This window comes from Puma concolor, chromosome D3, assembly GCF_028749965.1.
Source record: "Puma concolor isolate L17-30 chromosome D3, mPumCon1.1.hap2, whole genome shotgun sequence".
In the NCBI taxonomy this organism is placed as follows: Eukaryota; Metazoa; Chordata; class Mammalia; order Carnivora; family Felidae; genus Puma; species Puma concolor.
Window position 1 is genome coordinate 20,036,076 of NC_141678.1, and position 14,347 is coordinate 20,050,422.

At 49.3% G+C, this 14,347-nt stretch overlaps 1 protein-coding gene, 2 long non-coding RNA genes and 1 pseudogene across 7 annotated transcripts in view; 2 read left to right on the forward strand and 2 right to left on the reverse strand.

Moving 5' to 3' along the window:
* The window catches only part of LOC147575369 (uncharacterized), a 473,279-nt gene that overhangs the window by 58,149 nt on the left and 400,783 nt on the right, over positions 1 to 14,347 (forward strand). The gene's annotated exons all lie outside the window — the stretch shown is intronic.
* The window catches only part of LOC112870219 (immunoglobulin lambda-1 light chain-like), a 169,571-nt gene that overhangs the window by 50,623 nt on the left and 104,601 nt on the right, over positions 1 to 14,347 (reverse strand). For 2 of the 4 annotated variants that reach the window (XM_086681998.1, XM_086681997.1), the window contains exon 3: positions 12,677 to 12,698. The exons of the other annotated variants lie outside the window; for them this stretch is intronic. In XM_086681998.1, the coding sequence (XP_086538124.1) occupies positions 12,677 to 12,698 (22 nt within the window). The remainder of the gene's footprint in view (positions 1 to 12,676; positions 12,699 to 14,347) is intronic. 4 annotated transcript variants of the gene reach the window in all.
* The window catches only part of LOC147575370 (uncharacterized), a 284,866-nt gene that overhangs the window by 48,182 nt on the left and 222,337 nt on the right, over positions 1 to 14,347 (forward strand). The window lies entirely within an intron of this gene.
* The window catches only part of LOC147575371 (immunoglobulin lambda variable 5-52-like), a 447,861-nt pseudogene that overhangs the window by 45,730 nt on the left and 387,784 nt on the right, over positions 1 to 14,347 (reverse strand). The window lies entirely within an intron of this gene.

The following is a 14,347-nucleotide window of genomic DNA, read 5'->3' on the forward strand; positions in this document are numbered from 1 at the left end:
TGGGAGGGGCGGCGTAGTGGACACACTTGTTTTGGTGACACAGCAGACGTCTCTACCGCCTTCTACCTACGTCTTGTGTTCTACATTCATTTGAAAGCCAAGCCATTGCTATTCCCATGTCCCTCTGGGCCAGGATGGACCCTGTTGCTCAGCACTGGCCAGTGGCTATGTCATTCAGCTGGGGATCTGTTTGGGGACTTTCACTGTCATGAAGTAAGGAAAGAGACCAGATTTGTGGAGTGCCTTTCCTCTTGAGCACGGGTGTGACAGCTGGAGCTGCAGCAGGCACCTGTCTATTGTCAGCAAGAAAGAAAAGCAAAGCTCCGTAGCTGGGCTGTTGGGACAAAAAATGAACATAGTTGGGAATTCTTGGAATTGGTGAGTGTCTGGAGAAGAGCCATCTGACTCCAGACTTTGTTGGGAGGGGATTTGTCTGTTCCTGCCTCTGATTATCATGTGTATGTCTTACATGAAAATGTTATTGACCAGTAGGGAAATGATTACCACCAATCAGTGAATTAATAAAATAATGGCAGAGAGAAAACCATTCAGTAGTAGGCCATTAAGATGGAGATCAGAAGAAATGACAGGCAGGTGCTATGTGGTGAGATGTTGGAAGAGGCCTCTCTGCAGAGTGACCTTGGAGCTGCTGTCAGGATGGGAAGAAGGAACATGTGGCAGGTGTGTGTTTGGGGACGGCAGGGTCAGTCCCTGTGGGGAACATAACCTCTGAGTCTATACATAAGCATTATCGTTACAGTCACATGCCTTACTCCCCACCCCCCCCAGACACACAAGGTCATAAGTCACGTGACTAATTAACTAACAAGCTAACTAATCACATAATGGAAGCAATGATTGTTAGTGAATAGAATAGGCTGAATTAGACATCACGTGCTCACTGAGGAGAGAGGGGAGGAGAAAGCATGTGGGGTCCAGGTGATGGGTCAGGACACAGTCTCTAAGCACACACAGAGGTGGGCTCCTTCCCTGCTGGAGGGGCTGGAGGAAGGCTGGGTGGGGCTGACCCTGCTCCTGCCTGAATGGAGCTGCAGACTTTCCCTGGGCACGTGGAAGTGACTAGCAGGAGGAGGCCCCGGGTCTGAGTGCCTGTCTGGTCCCAAAGAACGTTCTGCAGTGTCCAGTGGGAGTTATCTGCATGCACAGTGTATATTCAGTCAGCGTGTCAGGGCCTGATTTCTGGCACCATCTTCCCTCACAGGACTGAACTAAGTGTGAGGGTGGCTTTCATGAGATCCTATTCATTTTTGTTTGTTTGTTTGTTTCTTGAGAGAGAGAGAGGAAGAGTGAAAGAGCCTGCCCACAAACAGGGGAGTGGCAGAGAGACAGGGAGAGAGAGAATCCCAAGCAAGCTCTGTGAGCTGTTAGTGCCGAGCTGGATGCAGGGAGACAAATCCCTCCTAAATCCTGAGATCGTTACTTGAGCTGATATCAAAGTCAGGCGCTTAACCAACTGAGCCACCCAGGAGCCCCTCGTGAGATCCTATTCTGTGTGTAAAGAACATTGCAAAGGGTTGTATGTGGAGTCCTGGGGGAATATTCAGCACGGGCCTGTTAGTCTTAGGGCTTTGCCTGGACATCTTGAGCAAGTACTGTGAATGGAGAGGGAAGCATGATTTTCTGGTAACTAGGGAAGCATGGACACCCTGGGAGGGCTGAGGGGCAGGGAGCCAGGGGAACATGGGGACAGGAGGTGAAAGGACATTATGAGGATGTGTGAGGAATCGAAGGCTAGGGCTCGGTGTCCTTCAGGACTCCAGAGCTGGGCTGTATGCCACTTCTGTCATTCTGAAGGGTGGAGGGACCGCACAGGATCTGCCGTGTCAGGCTACACACAAGTAAGGCCAGGATCCACCCTCCCCAGGCCTCTCCTTGCTACTGGAAAGAGAGGGTAGACCTGCACATCTGGACAGATGGCACCTGTCCCAGGACGGGTGTGTAGCTAGAGGCGGGTTCTCAAGTGACAGCCCTGCACTGTCCCAGCCATTTGAACAGATCAGGCAGGTGTCTGAGCACATGAACCACAGACTGGACACAGCCTCCTGCCCAGGTGGCTCTTTGAGCTGACGCTTCCACTTTGCCATGTGGTAAGCAAGGAAGGGCCACATTTCTTCAGTCTTGAACGTACAAGATGTCGCATGCCGGGGGGGACTGACACAGAACAGGGCACAGCAGGGGAGCAGTGCCAGCCCAGGGTGGCTTTGGTCTTACTTTCTCCTCATTGGGAAGCTCTGGGAAAGAGCCCCCTCCCCACCTTGCGTAGGAAGCACGATAATAATCAACTCCAGGGCCTGGCAGGAGCCCGGGGAAGCTTATAGAGGGTGTGCTGCTAGAGTTGGAGTCTGGTTCTGTGAAGTGTGATTCCTGACCCCTCTTCTCAGGCACGTGGGGCTGTGCCAGGAGCCGTTGGTAGTAGGAGACATTATTATCTCCCCAGGGTCCCTGCTGCCTCAGCACAGAAGATGGTAACCATCCGTGCAGGGGCCCCAGACACCTAGGGAGGCTGAGTCAGGACAGACTGTCTATGGGCCTGATGGGGGGGGTGAGCAATGTGGACAGGGGTGAGGGCAGGGCCCTGACCCTGTAAATCCTGGGTGGGAGGGAGAGCAGGACACCTGTGTCACAACTGTGCCGCCCTGGGGGGCCGTTCACCTGTGCTGGGAGCCACAGATGAATAGGAGTGAAGCCACTCAGAATGCGGTCCTGGGAGGACCAGCACCATAGGCTCACTTGGGAGCTGTTCCACATGCAGATGCCCAGGCCCCACCAGACCTGCTGCAGCTGCATCTGGTGGAGCAGCCCCTGCTCGCCCCCACCCTGCCTCAGGGGATTCTGTGCTTACTGAGCTCCACTTGCTCTGGTTTAGGCCTTAGGCCACACGGAAAAATCTCACTTCCTGTGCTTGTCTCCCCTGGTTCTACTCGGCCACCTGGGACTTGAGGCTTAACTTTCCTGCTGTGGTCACCCGAGCTTGGTTCAGTTTCTAGGCCCTGTAATAATTTGGAAAACATGGTTTAAATGGGGCCTTTTTCACCAGTCACATGTGTTGTGTGTTGAGGAGGAGGTGAAATCCCAGCGGGACATGGACTGTGCTGCTCTGGTTGTAGAGAGTGTGCCATGGCTCCCTCTGACTCCTCCTGGTAGTATTTCAAAGTAGCGGCACTGCCTGGGGTGTTTCATGAGGTCTGTCATGGAGCAATGGGGTCTCTGTTACACCACTGGGGTAAGCAGGAGAATATGGGTTCAGAGATCCCCTGATACTCCCTGGGTCTGTGATTATAGTCATACATGAGTCACAGTCCAATTCCACAGGTCTGATAATGGACGAACGTTCCAGAATGAAGGTCTAGTCCTACCAACAGGAAACGAAGGCAACTAGCTCAGGTGTTTGCTGAGGGAAGGGGATATGGAGTGAGTAGTGAAGAAGGTAATTACAGACACCACTCCAACCACAGGTAGTGGTAACAAGCGTTTCTTCCTTATGTTGATATGAACATGTTTGCAGGCAAATTATTCATAGGATTTTGCTTTGTTCTATGTCATCCCATTATCACCTAACATCAGGTGTGCTCACTGTAATTTACATCTCAATATGGAAGTTGCAAGATATCAAATCCACAGGGATAAAAATAAATATCTCTAGCAGAAAAATGTGTATATTGTACCCTCTTGGGGAAAAGGGTGAGCATGTTTGTAATTGTTCGTGGGATGGTTTTATCTTATTAGGTGGAAGCATGACTACCAATGCACTCTTTGTTTAGAGACTGGTTCGTGTGGATCTGAGTGGGTTTCAGTTGAGCGAGTTTGGACTGTGGTGGCTTATTAAGTGTCAACGTTGACAGGCTGAACTGTATGTCACAGAATTGTTTTCTGTCTATATTTCTGGGGAGGGTGGGTGGGAAGAGAAATTCTTATGCAAGAATTGGTGGGTAGAAGTGAGGCAGCACTCATTTTGTGTCTCACTTATGAGTCTGTGTATCTTCTGGTCACTTTGCTTTTTTGTTTTTGTTGTTGTTTTTGTTTTTTAATTTTTTTTAATGTTTATTTATTTTTGAGAGAGAGAGAGACAGAGTGCAAGTGACAGAGGGGCAGAGAGAGAGGGAGACACAGAATCCGAAGCAGGCTCCCGGCTCCGAGCTGTCAGCACAGAGCCCGATGCAGGACTTGAACTCACGAGCCGCGAGATCATGACCTGAGCCGAAGTCAGACGCTTAACCGACTGAGCCACCCAGGCGCCCCATCTTCTGGTCACTTTGTAGGAGGAGGCAGCTGCCCCAGTGTCCCCCATTCACCAGAAAATGGATGTGACTCTGCCACTGTCTTTCAGAACTAAGAGCACCTGGTGTATCTGGATCTTTTTTCCATTGTGTAAAATGACAAGTAACAATCTGATCTGTCTGAGGATCTGACATGCACATTGGGGGTTTGGGGGAGGAACTCCAGCTTCGTGTGTATACAGTGGCCTCCTCAGGTCCCTGGAGACCCTGTCGGAGATGCCGGCCATCACAGATTAGGTTCCTGGAAGCAGACTCTGAGATGGAGACGTGCATGTGCAGGAGATCTGGAAGGAGGAGGGAGGCCAGACTGGGCAGGAGAGTGACCCACACAGAGGGATGCATCACATGATTCCTGCAGGGAGCTCTAAAGCTGGGACCTTCAGGACATCTGAGCCTGAGGCAGGGCCTTCATTCACTCAGGCCGGCATTCACCTGAACCTCTCTGAGAAGGGGCAGAAACCTGGGGAGGCAGTTGTCTGAACCAAGAGCACTTCCCAGTGGGGAGGACCCCTGTGAGCTGTCAGGCCCTCCAGGCAGCAGTGGTGTGTGAACCCAGATGTGGGGGTATGGATGACAACACTGTGACTATTATACCCTCTGCTCCCCTCAAGTGGAGGTGGCTCATGATGCCAGGTCATCAGGAGCTCAGCTCATGGGAACATTGGGGACTCTCATCCTGGTGACTGGCGTGAACAGTGGCCCAGTGACCACCATATAAAAATGCAGAGATAGTGACCACTGGACAAAAACCTCCTTCTGTCTCCTCCACCCAGGCCCTCTATCCCCAGGTCATACCCGGGTTCTCAGAACCCAGGCAGCCTGGTGTTGTCAGCTCTGAATGCACTCCTGACCCTCCCTGTGCAGAGCCAGCCTAGAAGGCAGAGTGGATCTCGGGAGACCTGGGATCTGGGAGCCTGGGTCAGACCTGCTCATTGCTTGTCCACAGTCCTTCTGTGGCTGGAGGAGAGTGTGACACAGGCAGGGAAGGCGTTTGTGTTTCACTTCCCCATCTGCCCGTGTCACTGTGAGCGTTCCCACTGCTGTCATAGGACTGACAGTAATAGTCAGCCTCATCCTCTGCCCGCGTCCTGCTGATGGTCAGGGTGGCTGTGTTCCCCGAGTTAGAGCCAGAGAATCGGTCAGGGATCCCTGAGGGCCGCTCAGTATTTTTAGTAGTTAGGATCACAGGGGCTTGGCCTGGCTTCTGCTGGTACCAATATGCATATCTTTCCCTCAGTACATCTCCAGAGCAGGTGATCGTGGTCGTCTGTCCCAGGGCCACCGACACTGAGGGAGGCTGAGTCAGCCCACTGGAGGCCACAGAACCTGAAAAGACAGGAGAGGAGAGGTTGGTTTGAGGTCCAGAGGCTCATGTCCAGGGACCCACTGCTGATGCTGTGCTGGGGCTGGGCTCAGGGTTTGGGGTGGGCCCAACTCAGGTCCTGTGGTGGTTGAGCTTGTGCCCAGGGCCCCAGAGCAGCACCTGTGCACAGAGTGAGGAGCGGGAGCAGAAGAGGGGTCCAGGCCATGGTGGAGACTCCCAGAGCTCTGCCTGCTGAGACTCAACAGCAGGGCAGCAGGGCAGTCTCACCCAGGCTTTTCTTTTTCTCTCCAGGCCCTTGGGGAGGTGATTGTCAGTATTTATGCAAATTTATTGTTCTGTGGGGCTCCAAATGGATTAGTCACTTGTGATTTCAGAACATGTGACTAGGGAGGAAGAGAGCAGCCCTAGCTTCCTGCAAGGAACTTTCTGGTCTGAAAATCAGACTTGGTTTCCAAGGTCTGGCATCACAGTGAAATTTCCGGGATCTGACCATAAGACCGTTGTTCCAACCCACTCTGCCTGGGGTCCTGGTGCCCTGACTCAGGGTCTTGTAGGAGCCTGGCCCTGGTGTGAGCTGGGCCGTCTGAGAGACAGACAACACCTGATTCAGGGAAAGGTGGTCCTGCAGCCCCATTCCCTCCCCCCCTCCTGCCTCATGTCCCCTCTGTGTCCCACAGACACACTCTGGTCCCATCCTTGGTACGTCATTAGAATGGAAGACTCTCTCATTCTGAAGTTCATTCATCACCTTCTGCTTGGTGGCTTGCTCAATAAACACCACCTGCTGTTGGAGATTCACCACAAAGTATGTCTACTTACATGTGGAGTTTCTATCTCTATGACTCCCCCATCCCACAAGAGAGCAGAAATTGGTATTGTCAACCCTTTGGTTCCTTTTAATGTTTTCATCAGTGTTTTATATAGACATGTGAAAAGGATGAAACACCACTGGAAGCAAATTTTAAGCTTCCTGGTTTTTGTATGGGTCACCAAGGTCACACGTTCCTACAAGGCGTGAGCTCTGGGATCCCTGAAGGGAGCTGGATGCTGTCACTGAACCAAGAACAGCCTGTGGACCAGAGCTGTGGCCTGAGGCTGGGAGAATCCACTTTGGAGACAGTCTTATAAGCAGGTTGCTGACGCTACTTCCAGGAACCAGCAGCTCCCGGTTGCCTGCTGCTCTCTCCCTCAGCTGCTCCTGAGCAAGGAGCTGCAGCCCAGGGTCCGAGCTGGCCTGTAGGTGGCAAAGATGAGGCAGAGGATGAGCGGTCAGGGCATCCGTGGATGTGGCCAGCACAGAGGAGTCAGTCTCTGGGAACGCTGGTAGGTAGAGGACCTTCATTTCCTGCTCAGTGTGTCAGGACTCCATCAATATTCTGGGTGACACCGAGTCAGAACCTCCGAATGTGGTCGCTGCAGCCTGTGGAGACAGGTTGGATTGTCCCCACTTTCTTCTGAGGATGGAAACTTGTACACCTGCTGCCCCCCAGGCCTGGTGTCCCTGTGAGGCTCCCCCTGGGCAGCCCCGGCCTCCGTCCTGCCGCTCCTGATGTAGCTCTACTGCCCCCTGCTGGTGGAGGAGGACTCAGACCAGGAGCTTCCCTCCTGCAGGTCAGGTCACCCCACAGCACTTGTCACCTGAGAAAGGGTGTGGACCAGGGTTTAAGCCTCCTATGGGCAGCTGCTGGCCCTGCCCTCCCCAGCCCAGCACAGACAGGTCATATACACTGGGCAGGAGGCAAGACAGGCGTGATTCTTATACTTATCCCAGGACTGAAATACCCTGGCCTAGCCCACAGTCTTCTTACAAAAAGGAGTGTAACAGTAAAGTGTAAGGTCTATTGCATTTGAAAAGGGTCAGTGTCCAGACAAACCTATGTGATGTCTCACAGCCACCAGATTCCTGTGTATTTAGGAATCAAGACTGATGCCTCCTGCATCCCTATTAGTGTAGTTGGGTCATCATGGCAACAGGTGATGCTTCTGGCACTAAGTTCAGTTGAGCACCCAAACCTTTAATCCTATTGTTATTATTATCTTTTCTAGTTTGTTTTTTTTAATTCCAACCCACCTCTCCTGGATGCGTGGTGTGGCAGGATTTGTAAACTAGTCTCGTCTGTTGTTTGGCGAAATTGGGAATCTGCTAATTCAGACTTGGATATAGTTGCACATGATAGAGGTTATAGGTTAGCCAAAAATTTTCCCTTGGATTCCCAAAGAGGAACACATGAGGCTCCTACACCAAAGTTAACTCACTGAGACCCCATGGAGTCTCTCTCATTAATAAGACTCTTACAGTATTTTGTATTATGTAATGTGAAAAAAAGTGTTTCTTATATCAATATAAGCTTCTTCATTTCATGGCAGGTAAAGGGAAGGCCCGAGAGATTAGGTGCCCAGAAAACAGAGGAAAGTGGGTCAAGTCCTGGAATGGAGCCCACTAGTCCCTGGGCTCTTTGGGGCAGAAGTTGACCAAGGAGGGAAGGCGTGAGTGTGAGGCCAGGCTGGGCAGCAGGGCTTCTGTCCCTCAGCTCATTGCCATCCCCATCCTGACCTGACCTATAAAGGGGCCTCCTCAGCCTGTACATGGGGTGGGTTAGCAGGGAGGTGTCCCAGGTTAGAGCTGGAGAGTCTGTGGGGATGGTGGAGGTTGTCTGGCTGTGCAGGGGCCTGGCCTGGGTTCCGATGCTCTGCTTTGCATTATTGCTTGGTCCTCTCTCTGTGCTCCCCTAAGCAGGTGGGAGTGACAGGGGTCTCATGGCCACTCTACAGAGGGCAGATGAGTCTTCTAGGGGACGACAGTGCCTGTAGGTTCAGGATACTGTGGGGCTCATTCTCAGGGGTCCCACTTCTGCAGCATCCCCTGGGCTGAGAGTACGGTCAGAGTCATGCCCAGTGTCCTGTGGGGGCTGAACCTTGTGGGCAGGGCCTGGGAGGCAGCACCGGAGCCGAGTGTGAGGAAGGGGAGCAGGAGAGGGTCCAGGTCATAGTGGGGACCCTAGACTTCTGTCTCCTGAGCCCACAGCTGAGCCTGGTCACCTGAAGCCTCCCTCATGCCCTCACTGGTCCTTGTGAAAGTGCTCCTTCTTAGGCTGGTGGAGAGAATCTCTGTGCTTCTGGGTGGGCTTCGTGGGGATCTGGCTCATGAGGAGCTGTGCTCGCCTCCTGGCTCTGCAGGGGAGCTCTTGTCACTCTGTGTTTGAAAGTCTTAAAGGCTAGGAAGGGAAGGGTCATGTGAGGCCATTTCTGTAGCTGTTCTCATGAAGTGTACTTTGCAAATATTTCTTACCTTCTTTTTGTACGTAAAATCCATAACAGAAAAGGTTTTATCCTAATTATTTTAAGGATTCAATTCATCTCCCTAGATTTTTGATCTGTTCCCTGTAAATGTTTGATGTTCCACATTGTGCAGCGGAATGGGGTGGGAATCATCCTGAAATGTTGCTTACATTTCCATGTCATTTCCATTTGCCTTTCTGGTAGGCAGCATCTGGTGCTGCTGTGAAACTCTGTCTGACAAACCTTGTCTTTTAGACCATTTCCTGAATGTGATTAGTATTATCATTTCAATACAGCATCTTGCTTTTATTTTCCTGTCCTATCTGTTCTTTGTTCCTTCTTTCCATGTGTCTCTCTTTTTTTTGATGAATGAAACATTTTTTCTTCATGATTCCATTTTATCTCTTTTTGCTTACAAGCTATAAGTTCTCGCTATCAGATTATCAGTAACTTGGAATAGTGTACATTCTCGTATGCTGCCACGTTGCATGGAGTGTGAACACCTGATAACATACTTCTGTCTCTCACCTATCAGCATATTCGCTATGATTTTCATGCATATTATTTTACCCATGTTAGAAATTCCAATATACCCAGTTCTTACATTTGCTGTGCACCACGAATTATCTTTTAAAGGAAAAATGTTAATATTTATCCCTATAGTTAGCATTTCTGATTTTTACATTCATTTTGTAGATTCAGATTCTACCCGGAACCACCTTCTCCTGCCTGAAGGATGTCCATTATTGTTGCTCTTACTATGGGTCAGCTCGTGAAAACTTCTGTCAGTTTTTCTATGTGTGAACAATTTTATCTAGATTTCATTTAACAGATATTTTCCCAAGGTGAAGCATTATTTTCTCCCCTTCTTTCAGTAGTTTAGAAATGTTAATCCATTGTCTCTTGCTGGCATTTCCACCAGTGCAAAATCCACTAGAATCCTCCTCTTTGTTCCCGAGTGCAGAGTGTGTTTTCTTCTAGCTGCTTTTTTTTATTAAAAATTTTTTAATGTTTATTTATTTTTGAGAGAGAGAGAGAGACAGAGAGACAGACAGAGTGCGAGTGAGGGAGGGGCAGAGAAAGAGAGACACAGAATCTGAAGCAGGCTCCAGGCTCTGAGCCATCAGCACAGAGCCTGATGCGGGGCTTGAACCCACGAACTGTGAGATCATGACCTGAGCTGAAGTCAGTCGCTTAACTTCCTCTGGCTGCTTCTAAGATGGTCTCCTTTTCACTGCCTTGAGCGTTTGATATTGATAGGGTTGTTTCTTTTTTCCTTTTATTTCTTGTGCTTGAGGTTTTTTGAGATTTTTGGATATGTCCCTCTTGTGTTCCATCACATTTAGAGAATTTTAGCCAATAATCTTTCAGATATTTTCCATTTCTGCACTCCCACTTTCTCTCCTTTTCTGACACAATCACATTCTGTTCCATTGCTAAGGGTGCCCTGCAGCTTGGTGATTCTCTGTTCAACTTTAAGTCTGTTTTCTGGGGGCACTTGGGTGGCTCAGTCGGTTAAGCGTCTGACTTCGGCTGAGGTCATGATCTCATGGTTTATGAGTTTGAGCCCCGCGTCAGGGTCTGTGCTGACAGCTCAGAGCCTGGAGCCTGCTTCAGATTCTGTGTCTCCCTCTCTCCCTGCCCCTCCTCTGCTCACTCTCTGTCTCTCTCTGTCTCTCAAAAATGAATAAATGTTAAAAAAAATTTAAATCTTTTTTCTGTTTTTCACTTTGCACTATCTATGCAGTGTCTTCACATTCCCTTGCCTGTTCCTCTTGTCGTGTGTGCTGTCACTCAACTGTTTTATTTGTAATCAGAGACATCGTAGATTTCATCTTTAGAAATTTGATTTGTATCCTTTAATTTTCTCTGTCTCTAGCTAACATGTCAAACATTTAGACTATGTTTAGACTGAACTTTGCAACATCAGTCTTGCTTGAATGTCCAGCCTTCCTGTCTCCCTGCATCTTCACACCTGCCAACCTATGACCGCATGACCCAGGTCTCAAAATACATTTCTGTCTGTCTGTCTGTCTCTTTCTGCACGTGTGTGTGTGTAACATAAATATACATCGAGGTGTATGAGACACATGTCCTATTGAATCCGCATTCTCTGGAGAATCCTAACTAATACACCTTATTAACTCTTGCTGTTTGTGTTCAAATGGTTTTATTTTAATTCTAACTTAGGGATGGAAATCCTCACCTCCTAACTTATCAAGTACCTCCTTGTGATGTGATGTTATTCTCATCTAGAATAAAGAGGTGATAACATGATTTCCTTTCCCCATCATTTTTGCCGACACTGTCATATATTTTGTTTTTACATCCGTTATGAATCACAACATATCATTCTTATTTCCACTTAAACAGTTGACTTTTTAAATAGACACTAAGCAATAAAATATTTTTATACTTATCTATTTAGTTTTTGATATCTGATGCATTTAAAAAAAATGTTTAATGTTTTTGTTTTTTAGAGAGAGAGAGAGAGAGAGAGAACAGGGGAAGGGCAGAGAGGGAGGGAGACACAGAATCCGAAGCAGGCTCCAGGCTCTGAGCTGTCAGCACAGACCCTGACATGGGGCTCAAACTCATGAACCATGAGATCATGACCTGAGCTGAAGTTGGACACTCAACCGACTGAGCCACCCAGGCACCCTGGTATCTAATGCTTTTTGTATCTTTGTATAGATTCTCCTTTCACTCTGTGTCCCTTTCCTTCTGTCTGAGGGTGTCCTTTCCTATTGTTTGTGCTGAGGGTTTGTGGGTGATTAGTTCTGTGAGGTTCACAGTTTGAGAAAGGTTTATTTTGTCTTCACTCCTAACTATTGGGAACAAATTGATGGCTACCAGTGGGTGGGGTGGGAGGGTGAGTGAAGGAGGGGGTGGGGTTATAAAGAAAACAAATAAAAAAAATAAGGTTGACAGTTTTTTTTAAAGTGTTTTGAAGACATTGCTCCCCTGTTTTCTTGCTTCATGACATGTAATGAGAAATGTGCTCCCACCATGAAGGTGGTTCCTCTGTAGGGAACACGTGTCCTCTCTCTGGCTGGGAGAGTATCTGCATCGCTGGTTTGTAGCAATTTCATTATGATGTGTATTGTGCGCTCATGTTCTCTGTTCCCTGGTCTTTGTTGAGCTTCTTGGATTTATTGGTTCATGGGTTTCACCAAATTTGAAAACTTCTTGACTCTTTTTCCTTCAGATGTTTTCAGTCACCACTCACTCCCCACCTTCTCTGCCTTAGGTACTCCCAATTACAGTCCTTAGGTGGAGTGAAGTCGTCTTCCCTGCACTGCGCCTTTATTCAGTTTTTCCAGCTATTTCACTCAGTGTTTCATTTTGAATCGTTTTCTATTGCTATGACATCAGGGTCACTAATCACTTCTTTTGCAGCCTGTAATCTGCTGGAAATCTCATCTGTGTATTTTTACATCTCAGATCATGTGATTTTCATTAGAGAAGGTTTAAAAGATTTGGTCTTTGAACAATGTCTTCTATATCTGCTCCTAATATATCCGGTAATTCATGCACTCACAGTCACAGATTAAATATAGTTACAATAGATGCAAACATATCCTCTGCCAATCCACCGCTTGCAGAGCCAGCCTGGAGAGGTGTGGGGAAGGGGCAGCCTGGGGACATCAGATGTGGGAACCTGAGCCAGATCTATTCATTGCTTTGTCTACCAGCCCCCTGTGGCTGGAGGAAAGAACACAGACTGGGAAGGAGTTTGTGTCTCACTTCCCCATCTACCTGTGTCACTGTGAACCTTATTAGCACTGTCTGATGACCTACAGTAGTAGTCAGCCTCATCCTCAGCCTGGGCCCCGCTGATGGTCAGCGTGACTGTTTTCCCTGAACTGGAGGCAGAGAATCGGTCAGGGATCCCTGAGGGCCGCTCACTATCCTTATAAATGACCAGCACGGGTGCTTGGCTTGGCTTCTGCTGGTACCAAGATGAATATTTCTCTGACAGTACATCTCCAGAGCAGGTGATTGTAGCTGTCTGTCCCAGGGCCACTGACACTGAGGGTGGCTGAGTCAGCTCACTGGATGCCACAGAGCCTGAAAAGACAGAAGACAGGTTGTTGTGATATCCGGTGGTTCATTCTCTCATTCCCAATACTGAGGCTGTGCTGGGGCTGAGCTCATGGTTTGGGGCAGGCCCAGCTCAGGTCCTGTGTAGGGAACCCAGGGGCAGCACCTGTGCAGAGATTGAGGACAGGGAGCAGAAGAGGGGTCCAGGCCATGGTGCGGATGCCCAGAGCCCTGCCTCCTTAGACCCACAGCACTGCTGGGCTGTACCCCAGCCTCTCTTATTCCCTTCCCGGTCCTTGGGTCAGTGATTATTAGAAGCTATGCAAATTTCCTACACTTTTGGGACCCCTAGTAGATAAACAAATTGTGAGATCAGAATATGTGACTGAGGAGGAAGAGGAGAGCCCCCAACTTCCTGCAATCTGCTGTCAGGTAAAAAAAAAAAAGACCAAACTGCCTTGGCCTCCAATGTCTGGGATCAGTCACCTTCCAGGGGCTGACCGCATCATGACCATCTCACACAACCATGTTGGGGTCAGTCCTTGGCTCCCTCTGTGATCTCCCAGGAGCATGACCATGGGGCTGGGCTGGGCCCTCTGAGAGATACAGACAACACCTGATTCAGGGCAAGGTGGTCTTGTGGCCTCATTACCTTCCTACTACTGCTTCCTGTCCCCTCTGCATCCCCAGAGGCATGTGGTCCCATTCTTGGCATGCCATTAGAATGTGGAGCTTTATCAGTAAAATGTTTGTTCATCATTTTGTCTGTGAGAGTCCTCTTGTTCAACAACCACCTGTTGGAGATTCATCACAACTTCTGGTCTAGTAACAAGTGGTGTCTCCTCTCTCTGACACCCCCCATCCTACAACAGGCCAGCATGTAGCATTGTCAACGCTTTGATTCCTTTATGTTTGCTCATCAGTGTTTCAAGTAAACATGTGAATTGCATGAGAAACCATCCCTGACTAAAAAAGTCGCCTTCAAGTTCCATGTCCTGTTAGGGTCCCCAGGTTTATGTCTTCCCAGATGGGGTGAACTTTGGAGCCAGAGCTGGGGTCCCTGCAGGAAGCTGGATCCTTCACTGACCCTAGGACAGCCCAGGGACCAGAGCTGTGATCTCAGGTAGTGAGAATCCACTTCATTCTGCAGACAGTCTTACAAGGAGGCTAAGGACACTCCTTCCTGGCACCAGGGGCTCTGAGTGCCCCATCTCTTGCCCTCTGAGATGATCCTGAGCAAAGCAGCTGGCGTCCTGCAGGTAGGGAACGAGAGGCTGAGGGTAAGTGGTCAGGCCATCTCTGGATGTGCCCAGCACAGAGTCAGTTCCCTGGGAACACTGGTGGACACTGAGGGGACTGGCATTCCCAAGCAAAGCATTAACTGTGCCAAGACCTCTGTCAG